Here is a 21,762-nt window from a genome sequence, read left to right on the forward strand (position 1 = left end):
AACAAAGAACCCTTACCACCTGAGGGCCAGGAAAACTTCAGTATGGGTAATGGGCAATATATGGCCATCTTTATTACAACTGTCAAAAGGCATCTGGTTCTTAGTAAGATGACCAGTTTCTGTACCCTCTTCCCCATCTCCTTACCCTTGAAATACTAAGATTGAGGATTGAGTCTATACAAAAATAACCATCAAAAGTACAAAACTCTGAAAACCCCTGAGGAAACAGAGGTAACTGGGTTCCAGAAATGGGGATGGCACGTGACATCTTACAGCAGAGACAGACAGGAACGGAGGACACTCTCCCCACTGTGTACCCTCCACTCTCCCCAATGTGCCATTTAAGATCACTGCCATAGCAGCAATGCGAGCATCAGCTGGAGACAGGAAAACAAGACAGCATTACGGGCTTGAACTAACAATCAGAGCTCATTGGGGTGGTCAGTGAGTCACTTCTCCACTGCCCTGAGAGAGAACAGAACCAAAGCTTGGTTTCTTGGGGAAAAAACTAAGAAACTACTTTCTATATAAATAAATTTTATTAAAGAAAAACTTCTGACTAGAATAAGCAAGAGAAAATGACAAAAAAAACTATTAGGAAAGAAAAGGGAAACATGACTATAGGTACTACATTAGAGATTGTAAAAGAATTTGGAAAAGATGGTGTCAGAAGCAGTATAGTTTAATTTCTCTGACTCTCCACAGGAAAACAGAGCACTTAGCACAATCAGATCTCCAGACAGCATTTCCAACAAAACAAAGTTGCAGTATATCCTCATGAACCCCACAAAGTAAGGGGGTAAGGAAAAACCACCAACAGCCATAGACTGGCAGTTGACGTGTGTGGAAAGCACAGGACACCTGACGGGCCAGAGGAAAGACGACACCAACATGCCTAAAAAGTACTCACTGGAAATGGATGGACCGGTTAAAGAGCAGCAGCTGAAGTGGAAGGGTTATGCCCACTCCACTCGCAAGTCAGTACGTAGGCTCACCATAACTATATTTGAATGGACTGCTACATTTTAATTGTGTATAAAGAAAAAGAAAAGGTAAATGTTCTATTACTTAATATATGTAGTTAAGCAACAACGAAAATCTACATAAGGAAGTATAGATGACTCTTGAACAACACGGATTGAATTGCACAGGGCCATTTACAGATTTTTTTTCAATAATAATACTGAAAAACATTTTTGAGATTTACAACAATTTTAAAAAACATTGTTTTCTCTAGCTTACTTTAAGAATACAGTATATACTACATGAAACATCAAAAAGATGTGTTGACTTTATATAATTGGTAAGGCTCTGATCACTAGTAGGCTTTTAGAGGTTAAGTTTTGGGGGAGTCAAAAGTTATACTTGGATTTTTTACTGTGTGGGAGGCAGGGGGAGGGTTGATGCCCTGAACCTCCATTCTGTTCAAGGGTCAACTCTATTACTAGGAATCGAAACATGAAACTTTCAACATCTGAGGATGTTAAGAGAGTTGACTGAAAAAGCATTTGACGTAATAATTTGTTATTTTAATTTTTAAATTAGCAGATGATAAAAATGTCTTGTGCTTTTATGTTTTTTTTTTGGGAAAGAAAAGCAGAAGAAAGAGGGAATCCTTTGAAAAATGCTCATTCCTAATTAGAAATCTATCACTGATGATTGTATGAATATAAGATCGGACATGATAAACAATAGTTCCTTGGCATCTGTCAAAGTTTCCACCATTATATCATGTACAGCAATTCAAAACTCCAAGATAGGTATCACTTTGCAATTGAGGCCCAGATATAAAATGAGGCCAGTGTGCAGATGAAAAGACCATAGCTAGTTAGTGGACTTACTTCCTGCTTAGTATCACATCTAAGAAAAACTTTCTTGCTCTTTACCTTTCATATTTAATGCCTTTTGAATGAGGTATTAAATGCAATGGTAGGGTTCGCATATTCATAGATTCACAATACCTTAAGACATATCTCTCAATGTCAAGAATCTTTTGTTCTTGTAATCTCTGGACATTCCTTATGCAAATGTAGTACTAGATACAAGAAGTTATTTCCTACCTAAAACCGTATGTCTATTGTACCCTTAGTTTCATTTACATAATCCTAGAAAAGGACTATTATCCTAGGTTAAAGAATAGTCAAGTCTACAGTAGGCTCCTCTATTGTATATTCAAAAAAAAAGGTTCACTGAAAAAAGATTTGCTAGAGTTCCTAATTCCTTAAAAATATTTTTAAGTGTCAAATATTAATCTTCCATAAAATATTAAAAACATGTTTATTCATATTGACATAGGAACGATTTTAACAGTCCAAAAAAGCAAATACAAGTAAGATGGTCATGAATTTAAAGAGTAAAATTCATTATCATATACACATGTTTGCCTCTTAATGCATTTTTTTTCTAGACTCAATTTCAATTCTCTATTACTCCAATTTACTGTTTGGAGGAAGAGTCTACTTTTTCTTAAAAATCAAGACTAATAATATTCACTGTAGCTTGAAGAAGCACTTGGAGAAGACTAAAGTTAGCCTCTAGCTCCTTTACAATTTTGCAAAAACTTTAAAATACTTTAAAATGATATGAAAAAATGAACATCCTGGTCTATTTACTAATTTATTCTGTTTGTTAATGTTCTAATCTTTAATACAAATACAAAGCAGATTCATTATTTATGAGAGAATGTGCAACACTGTTGCCTCCAATGATTTTCCTAATTAATCTATTAGACCACAGTGGAACTTATTTAAATTATATTTCAATTTTGGCTTTGGCCTGATAGTTCCAAAACTTATTTCACTGACCTTTAAAATGACTAACTACTAAACTAGAGCCTCATCCTTCAAAAACTATTTCAGGCCATTAATTGAGTTCTGCTATAATTTCCTATTTATTGGGCTATCAGAATAGAATCCTATTCCTATTTATTGTTTTAATATGCTTCCCTTATGTTTTCAAATATTCTTTGTTGAAATCATTATACACTGTCAGGTGCTTCTGTGTGACAAAGTTCTGGTGAGATTTACTGTGAGAGAGTAACAAGAAATGAACTAATGATGTTAAGTTCACCAGAACTTAAAACAAAACACAAACAAAAAAAAAAACCCTACACTCTGACTTACTTTCAGGAAGAAAGAGTAAATTATAAAGGAAATAAGTTATCAGAGATATAAAAATAGCTTTTATAGTAGGCCTGAGTACAAAACCATCTGATCCTAAGTATTTTCACAACATGATCATTCTATTAACTTCTTCAAAGACCGTAAGCTTCCAAGAGATTTAAACAGGTTCATATACTATATTTACTATCTAAGGAAAGAATAGTACTATCCTTTAAATGGTTTTCTGTAACACTTTTTTGTTACTTGACTCTTCATTAACAATAAATCTCACTATGGATATCCTATTTCCTAGCTTATATCCAGCTTTCTAATTAATTAGGATTTTAATACCATATTGATAACAGTGTATGGTCATTATGTTTATTAGAGCATGACACTAAGTCTGAGGACCTAGCATCCGCGATACATAAACAACTCTTACAACTCAACAATAAAAAGACAAACCGATTTAAAAAGGGCAGGGATCCAAACAGACATTTCTCTGAAGACGACAAATAAAGCACTTGAGAAGATGCTCCATATTATCAGGCAAATGCAAACTGAAACCACAATGAAATACCATTTAACATCTACTAAGATGGCTATAATTAAGAAGATAAGAAATAACAAGTATTGACAAAGAGGTGAAGAAATTGGAAACCTCATGGAAATGTAAAATGGTACAGCTGTTTTGGAAAAGTCTGGCAGTTCCTCAAAATGTTAAATAGTTATCCTACTTCTCATTATATACCAAAGATATATTAAAACATATTCACACAAAAACCAATACATATATATTCACAGCAGCATTATTAATAGTAGCCAAAAAGTAGAAACAACACAAATGTCCATCAACTGATGAATGGATAAACAAAATGTAGTAGAGCCATAAGATGGAATATTATTCAGCCATAAAAAGTAATGGAGTACATATACATATAAAAACATTAATGAACCATGAGAGCATTATGTTGAATAAAAGAAATCAGATACAAAAGGCCACGTACTGTATGATTCCACTCATAAGAAATGTCCAAAACAGGTATATCCAAAGAGACAGACAGTACAGTAGTGATTCACAGAGACTGACAGGAAGAATGGAGCTCTTTTGAGGGATAAAAATGATCTGAAATTAGATAGTGGTATGGTTCTACAACTCTATGAATGAATACTCTATGAATATACTAATAACCACTGAATTGTATACACTTAAGAAAAAATAACGTGTGCACTGAAAATTACAAAGCATTGTTGAAATAAATTAAGAAGACCTGAAGAAACAGAAAAACACCCTGTGCTTGTGGGTTGGAAAATGACTGTTAAGATGACAATAATCTCCAAATTGATCCAGATTCAATACAATCCCTAGAAAAATCAGACGGCTTTTTGCAAATTATCCTGAAGTTCACATGGAAATGCAAAAGATCCAGGGTAGCAAAACCAATCTTGAAAAAACAAAGATGGAGGACACACACTCATCAATTTCAAAACTTACTACCAAGCTACAATTATTAAAAGTGTGTGATACTAGCATAAGGATAGATAAATATGTCAAAGAAATAGAATTGAGAGTCTAGAAATAAACCCTCACATTTGTGGTCAACTGATTTTTAACAAGGGGGCCAAGATAATTACATGGAAAGAACAGTTTTTTCAACAAATTATCTGCTTCTGAAAGAATGAAACTGAACCTTTACTTCACATCATACAGAAAAATTAAATCAACTGATCACACACTTAAATGTAAGAGCTAAATTTATAAAAGTCACAGAAGAAAAGCATAAATCCTTGAGACCTGGATTTCGGCTTCTTAGATGTGATTTCAACACCATAAGCAACAACAGAAAAAAAAAAAAAGATAGACTAGATATCATCCAAACTTAAAACTTTCATGCAAAAAACACTATCAAGAAAGTGTAAAGATAATCCACAAAATGGGAGAAGATATTTTTAAATCATATATCTAAAAAGGATCTAGAATCCAAATTTATATTAACAATAAAAGCCAAATAACCCAGTTTTTAAAATGGGCCAGTGACTTGAAAGACATTTCTTCAAAGAAGTTATCCAAACAGCCAGACAAGCACATGAAAATATGTTCAACATCTCTAGTCATAAGGGAAATGCATATTAACACCACAAAGAGAAACCACTAGGATGATTATAAATAATAAGGTAAACAACAAAGTGTTGATGAGGATATGGAGAAACTCATACACTGCTGGTAAGAATATTAAATAGCATACCAGCTTTGGAAAATAATTTGGCAGCATCTCAGATGTAAGCACAGAGTAACCATATGGCCCAACAATTCCACTAATTATACACCCAAGAAAACTGGAAACACATGCCCACACGAAACACAAAACTTGTACACAAATGCTTACAGTAACATTATCCATAATACCTAAAAAATGAATTTAGATTCAATCAGTTGATGAATGTTTAAGCAAAATAGTGAGATTCACTCAATGAAATATTATTCAGTGATAAAAAAATGAAGTACTAACATATACTGTAATATGGATGAACCATAAAAACATGCTAAAAGCAAAAGAAACCAGACACAAAAGACCATACATTGTATGATTGCATTTGCATGAAATGTCAAAAATAGGCAAATTCTTAGAGACAGAAAGCAGTTAGTGGTTCCCAGGGCTGCAGAAAAGGGAATGAGCAGCTGCTAATGGGCATGGGTTTCTTTTTGAAGTGATAAAAATGTTCTGGAATTAAGACAGTAGTGATGGTTGTACAACTCTGTGAATATACTAAAAATAACTGCATTGTTATACTCTTATAAAAGGATGAGTTTTATGTTTATAAATTGTATCAGTTTTTAAAATTAGTTATATGGTTGCTTTAGTTACCTAAAGAAATGCTGTACATTTCTTTTCCATAATCTAGTAAAAATATACTGTCCTTGTACACAAAGACACATACCAGAATAATTACTGCAATATAATACTAAGAGGAAATCATTAATGTAATGGAAACCAATCTCAGAATTATTAAAAGTCATTTTTAAGACTTCCTTTAACTCATCTTACCAATTTTCAAATCATCAGCCAGACTTTCTTTTGTAAGATTCAACAGTTCTCTTCCATCAATGTTATTCATTTTGAAAATATCAACAAGGTCTTTTAAACCTTGTGTGCAGAGCCACATTGAGACATCATCCTCTGACCAATCTTCAGTAAATTGCTTTGGTTGATCTTCTGTGATCCTTGCTTAAAGAAACAAAGAACCCCACAAACAAAAAGTGAAATAACAAAAAAAAAACTATTTTTTTCCTAAACATTCTCACTTTGAATATAAAATGTAAATGAAATCTCCTTGTACCTGTTTTACTTTTAACAGCCTTTTAAGAAATTTCAAAAAGTCACATATTATATATTGTTAAAATATTTAATATTAATTAAATACTACTTTTATAATTTTTACTCCAGATAAACCATTTTTATTATATAAAATTCGTATCAGCAAAAAAGTATTCTATTTGCTCTACTGTCTGTATGTCAGCACCACTATTTTGTTAATTCTGATGTGATAAAAATAAAACTCCTAAATTATGTGTTAACATTGCTTGATGAGGAGAAACATAAAACCAACAAAATGAAACTTTGATGTCTATTTGTTCTTAGGCTCCATTTATCTGAAAAATCAGTATGGAGTTACAAAATGGGAGGTGTAATGTACAAGAATATGCACACAGAACCATTTACCAGTTTTAACATAGGTCAACTACTTAATTACTGGTTTTTCTAACATTGTTTTTAAATTACATTAAATTTGGATGTATACTTTATATTAAGAAAAGCAACAGGAAAAATTTCTCAAATAATTACTGAATTTCTGGTTTTAGTTAAATGGGATTAAAACAGGTTAATCCCATTACTAGGTTGGTCCTTACTAACCTTGGCAAGGTGTTTCCAGATCAAACTGCCAAATATTCACTGTTTTGTCCATTGAACCAGTAGCAAGTAAAAGGATATTGGGTGCAAAGGCACAAGTTGTGACATACCTGGTTAATAAAAACAACTATTATGTATGATCAGACTAAGTTTTTAGTTATATTAATACAAAGTTAGGTTAAATTCAGACCTGGTGTGCTCAGTCAGTGTGTAAAGTATATTTTCAGTATTCTGAAAGAAAGAAAAAAAGCAGCTTTATATTTACTCAGGCAAAAGTAAATTTACTAATAAAGACTCCTTTGATATAAACGGTTATATGCTATACATATTTTAATATTATTAGTAACAAATATAAGTTGAAACTTTATATAGAGAATAGCATCTCTAATAATATTACCAGGTACTTATTTCACCTTTCTCAATGATTAGCACTGTACGCAGTCTGACCAATTTTTCTAGAAATTTCTAATATAGTAGATTCTTGGCTATTGCTGGTTTGTTGAACTTACTAATGATAACCTAAATGTCTATTACACGAAATAAAAATTTGTATTTTTGCTATGGCATTTGACTTGTTCCCACTGCAGACCAAGTGAGTAGAAATTAGTCACTTAGATTTTGAATACACTTTGTTGGCTATTCAGCATATTGATGTATTTCCCTGAGACTCACATACATGTTTTATATGGAGGAAATGTAATGTTATAGCTACTTCTGTGCATGTAGCATCTCATGAAAATTTCAAAATATTAAGGATCTGCTTCAGCTAGTCTATTTGTTCTTAGGCTCCATTTATCTGAAAACTCAGTATGGAGTTACAAAATGGGAGGTGTAATATACAAGAATATGCACACAGAACCATTTACCAGTTTTAACATAGGTCAACTACTTACTGGTTTTTCTAACATTCATTCCCATTTCCTGCCAGAATTCAGTGACGTTAGCTGTGTGGGAGGCCTAGTTAGGCTCCCTGCTTGACCTCCTACTCTGATGATTTACATCTCTATTTCATTTGCTGGCCAAGCTACAGCATGAACTTGGTCATTACAAGGCTCCACTCAATACCGTTTTCTCTTGGAGAATATTTTAATCAACTACATCTTCACTTTATATAAAGTTCACTATATATAAAGTTCACTTCATGCAACTTGGATTTTTATTCACAAATCTACCAAAAATCTCCATTATTCCAAATCCATTATAACCTATTCTTGCTTATACTAGACTCTAAATCCAACCAGGACTCTAACGTTCAATTATATGCTCCCAAAACCATAGGGTAAACAATCATCCTTTACTGTTACTAAAACCTATGTAAAAGTTTAATAATTGATTTACAGTGATTTTTTAAAATACTGATGCTCTTTAATCTGTACTATCTTTGATCAGATTAAGTATCAGTCCATCTTAAAATCATTATTGAGATATTAAGGGCTTTTCCCAGAACCAATACCTTACTTGTGTAACTATTTTAACACTTCTAAAAATTTATGTTATATTCTTGGGTGCCCTAAGCAAAAAAAAAAATATAATTTTTTTTCATCTTACTTAACTAAATTTGAAATTCAGTAACCTAATAAATATAATTTACGTAAATCATATACACAGGATTTTGAAATACTTACAGTGTCATACACTATGACAGATTTGTCTACGGATCTTTAAAAGAAAAAGGAAATTATGGGTGAAAATTTCTATAAAAACAAAGTATAGCATTTATAAATTAGTATTCTTAAATCATTTTGGTAACTTTAGAAAAGGCTGAAATACTGATATACATACATTCAGAATGCAGTCTGTTATGTATGAACTTTTATTAAAAAATACATGCAAACATGGAATTTATCAGAAATTAAAATTTACATATTAGCATATGCTATTTATACTGTATAGCCATAAATATAACAAGCATTTGTAAGGTACATACAAGACGCAGTCCTCTATCAAGTCAGTAACTCAAAGGGAAAAACCACTAGAAGGAAAAGCTATTACTTGCTACTTACTTGGTTTTTGTTTCAGAGCATTTTTCTTCCTTACTGATACAACTGTGCCTTAATTACTAATCTATGTGCATATGTATATCTTGATTGCACCATTTTTGAAAATTATAATTCTAAAGTTGATATGGACTCTACATGGTTTCTTTTAATGGTGTAAAAATTAAAAACATTTTTTGTGTGTGTGTGTGTGAATGCTGCAGAGTAATGAAAGCAGCTAGATCTTCCTATCCTGAGGTCACTTCCATAAGACTGAGAGGAGGAAGACGGCAAGAGAGGAGGTCACTTTGATAACCTCCTCCCACATACACACCAAGGAAGCAACTACATCAAATACAACTGATTCTGACAACACCTGAAGACTCCAAACAGACCATCTATACCACTGAGGAAAAGAACACCACATTCAGAAGGGTAAAGGGCCAGAGGAGCAACTGATCAGAATCCAAGCCCTCCCCGATCCCAGCCCACAAGTGGGAGGACAAGAAACAGAGTAGGGAGGGGATAAGTGCTCAGGAACACGGCGCTCCTGGCCCGGGGACTGCTCTGGGATGTTGAGTCCCCACTGCAGTGGGCTCTGAAGATTAATAGGCTGGACACTGGGGAGAGCTGGAGCACTAGAGGGGACTAAGGCTCTGGTTGCTTGCGGAGGACTGGCATGCTCTATCTCTTTGAGACCCAAAACAGAAGCAGGAGTCTGAAAAGCTCTGTTAGCCTCGGGAAGTGTGCCGAAGGAGAGGGAGCCTGGGACAGCTCTCTCCAGAGGAAAAATGTCAGGTAGACATTTTTCCAGGTTCCCTCAGCCCAACTGGCCAGATGCTTGCGGAAGCCAGATCTGAAATCCGTCTACTCCACTGGCTCTGCCCCAGAATTCTCCTACAGACCTGTCCCTCCCAACATGCTCAGCCCAGCAGTAGTCAGCCAATGTGGGCAGGGAGGCAAAGGACAATCCCACCCACAGCACATTCCAGCAGAAATGTCAGCCATCACACAAAGACACAGCAGTGGGAATCCACCCTGCTACCAGGCAGGCAGAGGATGGGCCCCACCCAGAGCCCATCAATAGTAGTCGAGCTCAGCCCCAACAGAGAACACATCTGGAGCACCGAGCTCTGGTGAGAAGGGGGTTTTGCACTTCTGTGCACCACAGGATGCCTAGTACATAAATCCATTTGTCAAGAGTAGGTGTCACAGCTGATCTAATATAAATGAAGAAACACAGAACACCCGACAAAATGAGGAGGCAGTGGAGTATGTTCCTAAGAAAAGAACATGACAAAATGCCAGAAAAAGTGCTAAATGAAATGGAGATAAGCAATTCTCTGGATAAAAAATTCCAAGTAGTGGTCATAAAGATGCTCTCTGTATTGGGCAAAGAATCGATGATCTCAGGGAGGACTTCAACAGAGAGAAAATATTAAAAAAACACAGTCAGAGCTGAAGAATGTTAAGTACAAAAATGAAAAAACACAATAGAGGGAACGAGTAACAGGCTAGAAGAGGTGGAGAAACAGATCAGCAAGCTGGAAGATAGGGTAGTGTAAAGTAAACAAGCCAAAGAACAGAAAGAAAAAATAATTTCTAAAAATGAGAAGATGCTAAAAGAGTTCTGCGACAACTCCAAATGAAACAACCATATTACAGGGGTCCTGGAAGGAGAAGAGAGAAAGGGGTAGAAAGTATATCCGAAGAAATGATAGCTGAAAACTTCTCCAACCTGGGGAAGGAAACACACATCCAGGTCCTGGAAGAACAGAGGGCCCCTACCAAGAAGAACCCAAGAAGGTCCACACCTGATCAAATATAAAGGAAGAAACACAGAACACCCGACAAAATGAGGAGGCAGTGGAGTATGTTCCTAAGAAAAGAACATGACAAAATGCCAGAAAAAGTGCTAAATGAAATAGAGATAAGCAATTCTCTGGATAAAAAATTCCAAGTAGTGGTCCACACAGTACTTACAATGGCAAAGATTAAAGATAGAGAATCTTAAAAACAGCCAGAGAAAGGCAAGTTTCCCCTACAAGGGAAACTGCATAAGACTATCAGCAGATTTTTCAGCAGAAACTTTACAAGCCAGAAGCATACATGAAATATTCAAAGTGATGAAAGGGAAAAATCTACAACTTAGAATACTCTAGCTAGCAAAGTTAACATTCAGAATTGAATGACAGAGGAAAAATTTTCCAGATAAATGAATGTTAAAAGAATTCATCACCACTAAACCAGCCATACAGGATATGTTAAAGGGACTTTTTAAAATTAAAAAGTTTAAAAATTTGTTTTTCATCAGTGAAAACAAACCTACAGTAAAGGTATTAGACCAATCACTTAAAAGCAAGTATAAGGTTCAAAAGACAAAAGTAGTAAAATAAACTATACACAAAAGCAGTCAGGAAAACACAAAATAAAAAGATGTAAACTGTGCCATCATACACATAAAATGTGGAGAAGGAATAAAATAAAAAATTTGTACTTTTAGAATGTGTTCAAAATTAAGTGACCATCAACCTAATATGGCCTGTTTATACATACACACACACACACACACACACATATACAGACAGCAAGCTTGCACACTATATATGAACCTTATGGTAACCACAAACCTAAAGCCTATGTAACATATACACAAAAAATAAAGAGAAAAGAATCTAACCAGAACCCTAAAGAAAAGCATCAAATCACAAGGGAAGAGCAAGGGAAAAGAGAGGAACTACAAAAACACCAGAAAACAATTAACAAAATGGCAGTAAGTACATACCTATCCATAATTATCTTAAATGTAAATGGACAAATGTACCAAAGACACAGGGTGGCTGAATGGGCAAAAACAAAGACCCATTTATATGTTGTCTACAAGAGACTCATTTCAGACCTAAAGACACATTTAGACTAAAAGTGAAGGGACAGAAAAAGATATTCCTCACAAACAGAAGCAAGAGAAAAGCAGGGGTAGCAACACTTCTATCAGACAAAATAGACTTCAAAACAAAGAAAGTAACAAGAGACAAGAGCATTACTAACAGGAATCAGTCCAAGAAAAGGATATAACAAGTATAAATATCTATGCACCCAACATGGAAGTTTCTAAACATACAAAGCAAATACTAACAGACCTAAAGGGAGAAACTGACAGTAACACAATAGTAGGGGAAGAACCACATTTACATTAATGGATTACCCAGACACATTAGACCAGATGGGCCTAACAGATATATATAGGAAATTCCAGCCAAAATCAGCAGAAAAGATATTCTTCTCAAGTGCACATGAACTTTTTCCAGAATAAATCACATATTAGGTCACAAAATAAGTCTTAATAAATTTAAGACTTAAGTTGTATTAAACATCTTTCTGGACCATGACAATAATTACAAGAAAAAAAAACTGGAAAACAAATGTGGACGTTAAATAACATGCTTCTGAATAATCAATGGATCAATTAATAAAGAGGAAATAAAAAAGTCCATGGAGACAAATGAAAACAGAAACACAAAGGCTCAAATCATGTGGGATGCAGCAAAAGCAGTTCTAAGAGGGAAATCAATTCATGTTTCCTATCTAGCCACTTGTATTCATGTACCTTTTATCCTACTCACCTTTTCCCTCTACTATCTTCATCCTAACATATATATCTGTCCGTTCTTACCAATGACTTTCATTCATAAATGAAATCTATCAACTTATTTCTCTGTTCATCAAGTATGGTTTAAACGTGTCTTTCAGTTTTCCTAAAAAAATTAAATGTTTGTATTTTGCCAGCTTATATTCCCAACTCATTCACTTGGCTGTATATTTATCCACACAAATGAAAAATATCCAGAAAAAATATTTGAATGTGACCTAGAATAAACCATATATCCAAAAGTATTTAATAACATAAAACTCATTTATCCAGAATTACCAGTAAAGGTACATTCCAGTTACTATGTTAGTTAATATTAAGATTCACATATATACAAGCTGACAAGGAATTATGCCATAAAATGAATTTAACATAAAAATTATACTGAATATTGCTTAACATTTCTTCCATGCTTCAGAGGGTAAGGGCATGTCAGGATCCTGCAGTGTTATCAAGTTTATCACCATGAACATTAACTATTAGGATAGAGAATTAAAACATCTTCAAGGGCACAAACATTGCCTTATAGTTCTTTTCAAATGCCCTATTGCAACTGGCAGGGAGTTGGGTACATAACAGAACCATAAATATTTGCTGAATTTCATATAATTTTATAAACTCACCTCTTTGCTTAAAAGTGGAATACACAATCTATTCCTCCAAACAGAAAGAAATCTGACTTTGTTTAAACCTCCCACTGATTTCAGTTCTAGGTCAAAGGGAAATTACTTATAAATGCTTTCTGAAGATAAACTTTTCATATTTTGATGAAATAATAGCTAATTATTTGGCAATGATCAATCATATGGGGGTTAAAGAACTATCGGGCTTAGTCTAAAACATTTTCAGTGGAGAATTAAGCCTAAATATCTTGGCTGGAGCCAAAGCTGCTGTGAAGAGCTGTGAATGTGGGTTTGAATACTAGGGCCTGTGATATTTGACAGGAAAGTTTTAGAAAATCCAATGGCAGTAAGGAGAAAATATGCCAAAGTATTGAAAAGGAGAATATAAAGTAAATGCTACTGTGTCCCAAATGAATTGCTTTACAGAATACAGCTTTGAAAAATAAAAGTCAAGATTTAAATTTTCAAAAGAGAACTAGGAATCATAAGTGATACAGTGGACCTGAAAAAATAGCCAAACAGAAATTCTAGAACCAAAAAATAATATAGTTGTATTCAAGGATTCATCTATGAACTAGTTTAACAGCACATCAGAACAAGCTGAGGAGAGTATCAGTAAAGGGGAAACCATTCAGAATGAAGCAGAAGAAACAGAAGAATGACAAATACAGAAGAGAGAATTAAAAGATATAAAGTTTACAATCAGAAGGACTAATGTACAAGTGGGATCCCTAAATACACATTTTGGGAAGAAAAAGAAGGATGGAAGCAAAATATGAAGAGACAATATGGATTTCCCTTAAATGAGTTAATATCATTCTATGTATTACCAGCTCAGTGAATTCCAAATAAACTAAAAAGAAACCGAAATCCACATTCGTCAATGTGCAGAAACCACAGAGAAAATTTTGTGAACAGCCTGCAAAAAAGATATGAATTACTTCCAAAGGAATGACAGACTAAAACTGACTTCTTTATAGCAATACACAAAAACAGTATGTCCTAAGCTCTGGTTATTCCAACAATGCAAGGTTGGTTTAGAATCTTTATAGATAAATCCATTATTGTTCCATATATTTCCCTGTATTAGCCATATTTTTTTAATAGTGACAAAAAATTAAGTGCCTAGAAATAAATCTAATAAAAGATGAAGAAATCTACATATAAGACAATTATTGAGAGAAATCAAAACACAATGGAGAAATATGCCATATTCATAGATCAGAAGACTCAATACATAAAGATATCAATTCTTGCTAAATTTATCAGACTCAATATAACCCCAGTGAAAATCCAAACAGGTGTGTGTGTGTAGAGGAGGGAATTGGAGGCAATCTGACAAACTAACTCTAAAATTTATATGGAAATGTCAAAAGCCAGGAATAGTCAAAATACAAAGCCTTGGAAAGACAGAATGGTTTTAGAACAATGTAGATAAACAGAGAAATAGAACAGAACAGCAGTGGAGAAACAGACCCACACACCCATATGGTCAGTGATTTCTGACAAAGCAGCAGAGCAAAACAGTGGAGAAAAGATAGTGTTTTCAATATACAGTGCTGGGATGACTAGACAGCCATATGGAAAAAATAAAACTGGATTCCTACCACACATAAAATCAAATTTGAGAAAGAAAAAGCAATAAAGGTTTCAGAAGATAATACAGGAAAATAATCTTCATGACCTCAGCACATGAAGAAGCTGACTACAACTATAATTATAAACTGTGAAAAGGCAAGTCCACAAGAGGGAAAGATATTTACAACACATTTAACCAATAATGGCTCATATATAGAAATATAGAGAGAATATATAGAGATATAGACATATCAACAACAAATCACTAAGAAAAAGATAATCCAGAAGAAAAACAGGCACGACACATGAACAGGCACTTTATAGAAGAGGAAATATGTACAGCCAATAAACTTCTGAAAAGGTTTTAACTTCACTTGTGTCAGGAAAATGCAAATTAAAACCAGAGTAAGATAACAGCCCTTACCCATCAGAATAGCTACAATTAAAAAGACCATAATACCAACTATAGGCTATGATAGGAAATAACACTGCTACAGGAGTGTTCAAGCACTTGGAAAACAATTTGGTGCTACCTGCCAAAGGTGAAAATACAACACTTCTGTGACATGCCAACTCCATTCCTATGTATGTATCCTACAGAACATGAATCTGTACAATGAGAGACAAAGATACGTTCATAGAATCGTTATTGCTCCCAATACTGGAAACAATCCACATGTTCATCAACATTAAAATGGATAAATTACAGTATATACATGCAATGGAATGTTACACAGCAAAGACAATCAACAAACTACAGCTAGATGCATTACTATGAATGAATGCTACAAACATCACGTTGAGTAAAGGAAGCCAGACACAAAATAATTCCCATGGTCTGACTTGGTATAAATCAGTTTAAAAGAAGAAAGCAACATTGCATATGACCTGAAGTGTTGCCACCAGAAAAGGGCATCTGGAAGAAAAGGATTCTGGCAACAGAACCAACAAGTTCTTATTTCTTGAGTTAAGTAGTAGTTGCACAGGTTTGCATCACAGTAACTTATCAAGCTTTCTCTGATGTTTTATGAACTTTTCTATATGTCTGTTCTATTTTATATCAAAATGATTTAAGGAAATTAAACTAAATAACTTACCCTGAGACTAGCATCTGTCCATTATGAGAAAAAGCACAAGCCAGAACAGGAGCACTGTGCCCACTCAATGTACTTTTATATTTTAATTCAAAACCTGCAAATAGCAATGTGAGAAAAATTAGCAAGCTAACCATGCTTAGAATTTATTTTTAAGTCAAACAATTTCACTTATTTTTTCAGTAAATAATCTTCAAAGGACACAAAAATGAAAAAAATCCTCATGCAACTCACATATTAGAATGTAGTGATTAAATGGTTTCAAAAGTTCAGTAATGGGTAAAGAAAATGGTGTGCTCGGTAAAGGCTTCAATGGAGTGTGTGTGTGTTATAATTATCAAGTTATTTTTTAAATAGAATTTTTAAACTATAAAGTATATAAAAAATGAAACTGTAAACTAATCTAAAAATTTTAACTATAAAATAAAAATTTTAAAAATACATATATATATTTTTTTCCTCTAGTTTTATTCTTTTCCCTACTACAACTGCCATTTGCCTAAAAAGGAAACAGGTTTTAAAATCTGATATTAAGAAAATATTTTCTCATTCCATAAATAAAAAATTATCAACGGTAATTTATACATCTTATAATTTCAATATATAATATTCCTACGAAGTATGGTAACACTAAAATCCTTTTCATGCTTTCTGTAATTACTAAAAAGACATATCACAACTATTTTAAAGGTAAACCAAGCAAATCAAATATATTTGAGTGACAACCTATAAAAGTTATTATTAAGAAGTTGGCCTGGGGTGACAAGGAAATAAGTGTATAATTTTCTCTGACCTAAAAATAACATTTTTCATGTGTTAATGGCTTTTAATATAGCAAGCATTTAACTAAATAAAAAAAGTCATTAGAGCAGGTAAAAGTTTCAACAAATAGGAAATATATTTATTTTATTTAAATAAATACAATTTTATTTCTATTCAAAATAGAAAAAGAAATTTTTATCTGAGAGAGCAGATCTGGGCATTGAAGGCACTGTGTGAAACATACATATCTGTAGGTGCGCACACATATACACACAAAGAAAAAAAGTAAGTAGGCACAATCAAAGCAAAAATATTAACAAATTGCAAACCAAATGAAGACCTATTAAACTTGGAATGTGAGCATAAATACAGGTTATATTATCTAGTATAAGATCCATATGTCTATCTACTATTCCGTACAAATAAGTAATTAATTAGGTATAAATGATAATAAATGCTTTATAAAAAGGCTTTAACTGCATATGTACATAAACTATTATGTGTTTTTTAAGAGTCAATGTAAAAACACATTTTCCAACAATGTATGAAAAGCTTTACTTTTGAGTATTAGTAAGTAATATATTGTATTTAGAACACCCATATGTATAGCTAGTATTTATGGTTTCTTATAAGAATTTTACTTCAACAGAGAAAACGGGAGAGGTAGGATAGACCAGAGAAGTAAAGAAAGAATTACTGAATGTAACCTAATAGGCAATACGTTAACTAAACTTCCACCAAAAGAAATGTATTTGTTTTCCGATAATAGGCATATCTCAATGCACTAGTATAATGACAAAGATTCTCTCCTCAACCAAACTCTTAGCCAGGCTCTGAGCCCTCTTTCCAACTTAGTCCTTGATGCTGGCCTCTTAAGAAAGACTTTAACATAGTTTCTAAGAGCTCAAAGTTGCGTCCCTAGGATGACCCTAAGCCCCCTTAAACTGCTTGAGAAACCTCAAGGCTGTCAAAAGAATCTGCTTGTTCCAGCGGACATGGTGAAGACAGGTCCCCTGCCTGCCCATTTGTACGGGACGGCGGGGGGCCTAACCTCCCTGAGTGCCTGTTAGCAAACCCAAATGGGCTGCACATGGACAACTCCATACCTGCCTGCTTTTTCTTAATCTTTCACTTCCCTGATTCTACAGTGCTCCCAGCCAGTTACTTCCTTCTTTATTCTCTCATCTTCCCTTTAAAACACTCAGTCACCTCTGTATAAACTGTGCTGAGTTCAGTTCACGCTGTATTCTTTTCCCTACTGCAATAGTATATTACTGATTAAAATCTGTCCTTACCACTTTACTATCCAGCTTTAACTTTTACAATAATTGTAAACAATGAAATGTAGTGTGTAATTTAACTGAAACTTACTAATAATAAAATAAAAATATTTTCAGGCAACTGAAGCAAGATGGCCAAGCGATTGTATAATTTCAGAATTCCCATTTAAATGATAATGAGGAATTAATAAAGATATAAAATCACACCAAAAAATAGAATGGGAAGTGCGGGTGGGGGCACCAGCAAACCAGAAACTGAAACCAATTTTGAGAAGGCAGAAAGCAAATTACTTGATGGAGCACTAAAGAAACAGCCCAGAGTTTCCAAAGGGAGGTGGCTACAGTCAAGAAGAAAGTTAATTTGCTCTAGAAAACCCCCAAAATTTAGGCTATCAACAGCCAAGAAAAGGAAACACAGAATAACACAAATATAGACCTGAAAATGGGACAAGTAAAAGTCTGTGGAACGCTCAATGCTCACCACCAATTTATGCCACCCCACCCTGCCCATATATGCTGCACGAAAGCCAGATACTTCTCTCCAAGCAAAACATTTCCAGGGAAAATAATGACTGCCTGGGGAGCTCCAGGGCAGCTCCAAGGTGACAGAGACATCCACAGGCTGTGAGCTCACAACCCCAACTGCCCCTTAAGGACCACAACACACTTTCTCATTCTGAAGGGCGGCTGGCCCGAGACAACAAACCGCTATGTGCACAGAACTTCCAAATGTGGGACTGTCTGATATTTAAATGTAAATGGGATCCTAAGGATCACCAGACATATTTGTAAGAAGGTGATTTCTAAGCAAGAGAAAGATCCGGATAAACAAAAGGGCCCCAGAGCAAACCGTGATGATAAAGAAACAGAAGGGAACATCAAAACAAACCAGAGAGCCTCTAATTGGTATCCTGAGAGTTTAGAGGATCTTGCATTCATAAAATAAGAGGATGCTGTGTTAAAGAAACAGGAAGAGATAAGCTTTTAGAAATTGAAAATATAATTGATGGGACAGAAAAATTCAAGACAGTTAAAAAATAAACCTGAGGAATTTTTCCATAAAAAAGAAAAAAAAAACATAGGGAATCTAGACAGGAAATCCAACATTTAATTAATGGGAGTTATAAAAAGAGAGGAAGTGGGGAAGAAATTATTAAAGAAATAACACAAAGGAATATTGTATTCTAAAACTGAACAATGTAAGTTTCTTGACTGAAGGGTCACCTGACAGAACAGTACATTGCATGGTGAAAAGATCCAAAAATAGTAACCACGTATGTGGTGGGGACTTAATAATGGGGGGAGTCTAGTAACTATAATGTTGCTCATGTAATTGTACATTAATGATAACAAAATAAAAAGACACACACAAAAAAACCCCAAAAATAATAACCACAGTGAATAAACTTAAAATATGGTGGTATAAACAATACTTACTGGAAATGAAAGCTTCCAAAAGAGTTGGAAACACACAAAGTGCAAAGTGGTTACTTCTGGGAAGCAACAATGTGTGTGGTGGTGGTTGGTGGGGTCACAATTAACAGTGAGCAACCAATTTTTAAATCATGTCTGTGTAATTACTTTGATTAAAAGTTCTTAAAACATTTTTATAATAATTTTTAAATATCCAGAGCACCTTAGGTAAAGGATTAATTAAAATGGAAATTCTATCTGGCTCACGAATGATTTTTTTATTAAGGTATCATTGATATACACTCTTATGAAGGTTTTACATGCAAAAACAATGTGGTTACTACATTCACCCATGTTATCGTATCTCTCCTATACCCCAATGCAGTCACTGCCCATCAGTGTAGTAAGATGCCACAGAGTCACTATTTGCCTTCTCTGTGCTACACTGTCTTCCTCATGATCCCCACCACCACCATGTGTGCCAATCATAATGCCCCTCAACCCCTTCCCTCTCCCTCTCCACTCAACCTTCCCCACCCCTCCCCTTTGGTAAACGCTAGTCCCTTCTTGGAGTCTGTGAGTCTGTTGCTGTTTTGTTCCTTCAGTCAGAGTACTACTAGTTCAATACATACCTAAGATATGGGTAAAAGAAACAGTCCAAATTTTGATCTGGCAATCCTGACCACATGATGCCAATCGAAAAAACCGAAGGCCTTGTTCTCCATCTAAAAATGTAAATTTATTAAAAATACACACACAAGAATGGATAAACATTTAAACCAAAAATATTTCAATTTTCTTATACTCAGATCTGTTCATTCTATTCATTCAAACCATATCCACAAGCAATATTAATTTATTCATTCTATATAATGAAATGTTGGCTAAAGAATTTCTTTTAAATGAGGTACTTTAAAGGATTATAGCTTTAGCCCCGAAGAAAACCTTTTTATTTACCTTCCACTGAGGGTGTAACTCAAGGCTGCAAGGGCCAATACTGGGCCATTAAATCTAGGGCATGCGTCAGCCCAATTTTAGAGGCTATGAGGCTAGCACTGATAGGGAAAATTAGGTAGAAAAGTAGTTATGAGTGTTAAATGCTTAATTATTCCCAAGTTAACTTTTTTAGGACATACCCATTTCTTAAAAGTTTTATCTATAATTCACACGGGATAATGAATTTTTCTTCCACTTGACTTAAGACAAAGGGGAGAATTACACAAATCCAAAATAACATCAATTCAGTCCATTTGATTTGATGGAAAATATTACACAAATTAAGGGAAGTAATCAATAAATTTGCTACCACAAAAAAACCCATTAGCTGACTTGGATAAATTTAGTGTATCATTATACAATTAGGTAAGTTTCTAAATACTTGTGAGTAATGTAAATATTGATATCATCAACTCAATTTTATATGAGTTCCACCTAATATCATCAATGTACTTTCATCAAAGAAAGTTTTGGCACTCATATGCAGTTAGAAACAAGTAAGAAACTTAATATCCATCTTAAGATTGCACTCTGGTTTGACAAATATTCAGTATGTGGTATTTATTTCATACACTTGGGTATGTAAAGTAAATTTTTTCTATGGACTCTGTCTTGTTGAAAGAACATTTACTTTATTAACATACAACAAATTAACTTCCTTCTCACTGAAAGTTTTTTTTAACTCCATGAAATTTCTACATTTCAATGGCATTGTTGTTTTTGGAGCACAGATTCAGCCAAAGGGCATCCTTTCCCAGAGATATCTTGATGGGAAGCAATTCCTGATAATTATGAAGTTGTTTAAGGCAAGACATTTTACTAAAAAATGGCTAACAGTAAAATATTTAAGTGGTAAATCCAATTAGGAAAACTTCTTTTTCATTGATTCTTGACTAAGTAGATCTTTTGAAGTTAATTCTGAGGTTTCTTTAAGTAATGAGAATTCAGCTAGGAAAACGGAAAATTACAGAGTTTAAAATGTGCATAGGCTCAATATCTAAATATTTAGAAACATACTTTTCTTTAGAAAAAATATTTAAATTGTAATAATAATCTAATCCAAACTTTATCATTCAAAAACCAGAGAATTGATCATTTACCCTCAAGCACAAATAGGATTATTTCTCCTTATCTGAGCTAAATGTCACAGAGTCAATATGTCATAGGTACTTACAGATATTAACAAATACCAAATTAAAACAATATCAAATGAAAATTACATACTTTGTCTTTTTGGTAGTTTCCATAATAATCATTTTTAAAGCATGTATCAATATGTTTCAGGGAATTTACATGTAAGGCTAATATCTATGTCAACAGAAGTTTAAAGAAATTAAAGAAGGGACACATTAGAATTATACTGAGAAATATACTTTGAA

The 21,762-nt window shown here is 33.9% G+C and overlaps 1 protein-coding gene across 5 annotated transcripts in view; it reads right to left on the bottom strand.

The window, feature by feature from the left end:
* The window catches only part of WDSUB1 (WD repeat, sterile alpha motif and U-box domain containing 1), a 51,658-nt gene that overhangs the window by 22,078 nt on the left and 7,818 nt on the right, over positions 1 to 21,762 (bottom strand). For 4 of the 5 annotated variants that reach the window (XM_017657925.3, XM_036995907.2, XM_017657926.3 and 1 more), the window contains exons 4-9: positions 20,020 to 20,112; positions 15,936 to 16,029; positions 8,638 to 8,671; positions 7,203 to 7,243; positions 7,016 to 7,122; positions 6,149 to 6,328 (exon numbers count right to left, since the gene is read on the bottom strand). In XM_017657925.3, the coding sequence (XP_017513414.1) occupies positions 6,149 to 6,328; positions 7,016 to 7,122; positions 7,203 to 7,243; positions 8,638 to 8,671; positions 15,936 to 16,029; positions 20,020 to 20,112 (549 nt within the window). The remainder of the gene's footprint in view (positions 1 to 6,148; positions 6,329 to 7,015; positions 7,123 to 7,202; positions 7,244 to 8,637; positions 8,672 to 15,935; positions 16,030 to 20,019; positions 20,113 to 21,762) is intronic. The other variant, XM_036995908.2, reaches the window with a different exon arrangement.

This window comes from Manis javanica, chromosome 7, assembly GCF_040802235.1.
Source record: "Manis javanica isolate MJ-LG chromosome 7, MJ_LKY, whole genome shotgun sequence".
NCBI classification, from domain to species: domain Eukaryota; kingdom Metazoa; phylum Chordata; class Mammalia; order Pholidota; family Manidae; genus Manis; species Manis javanica.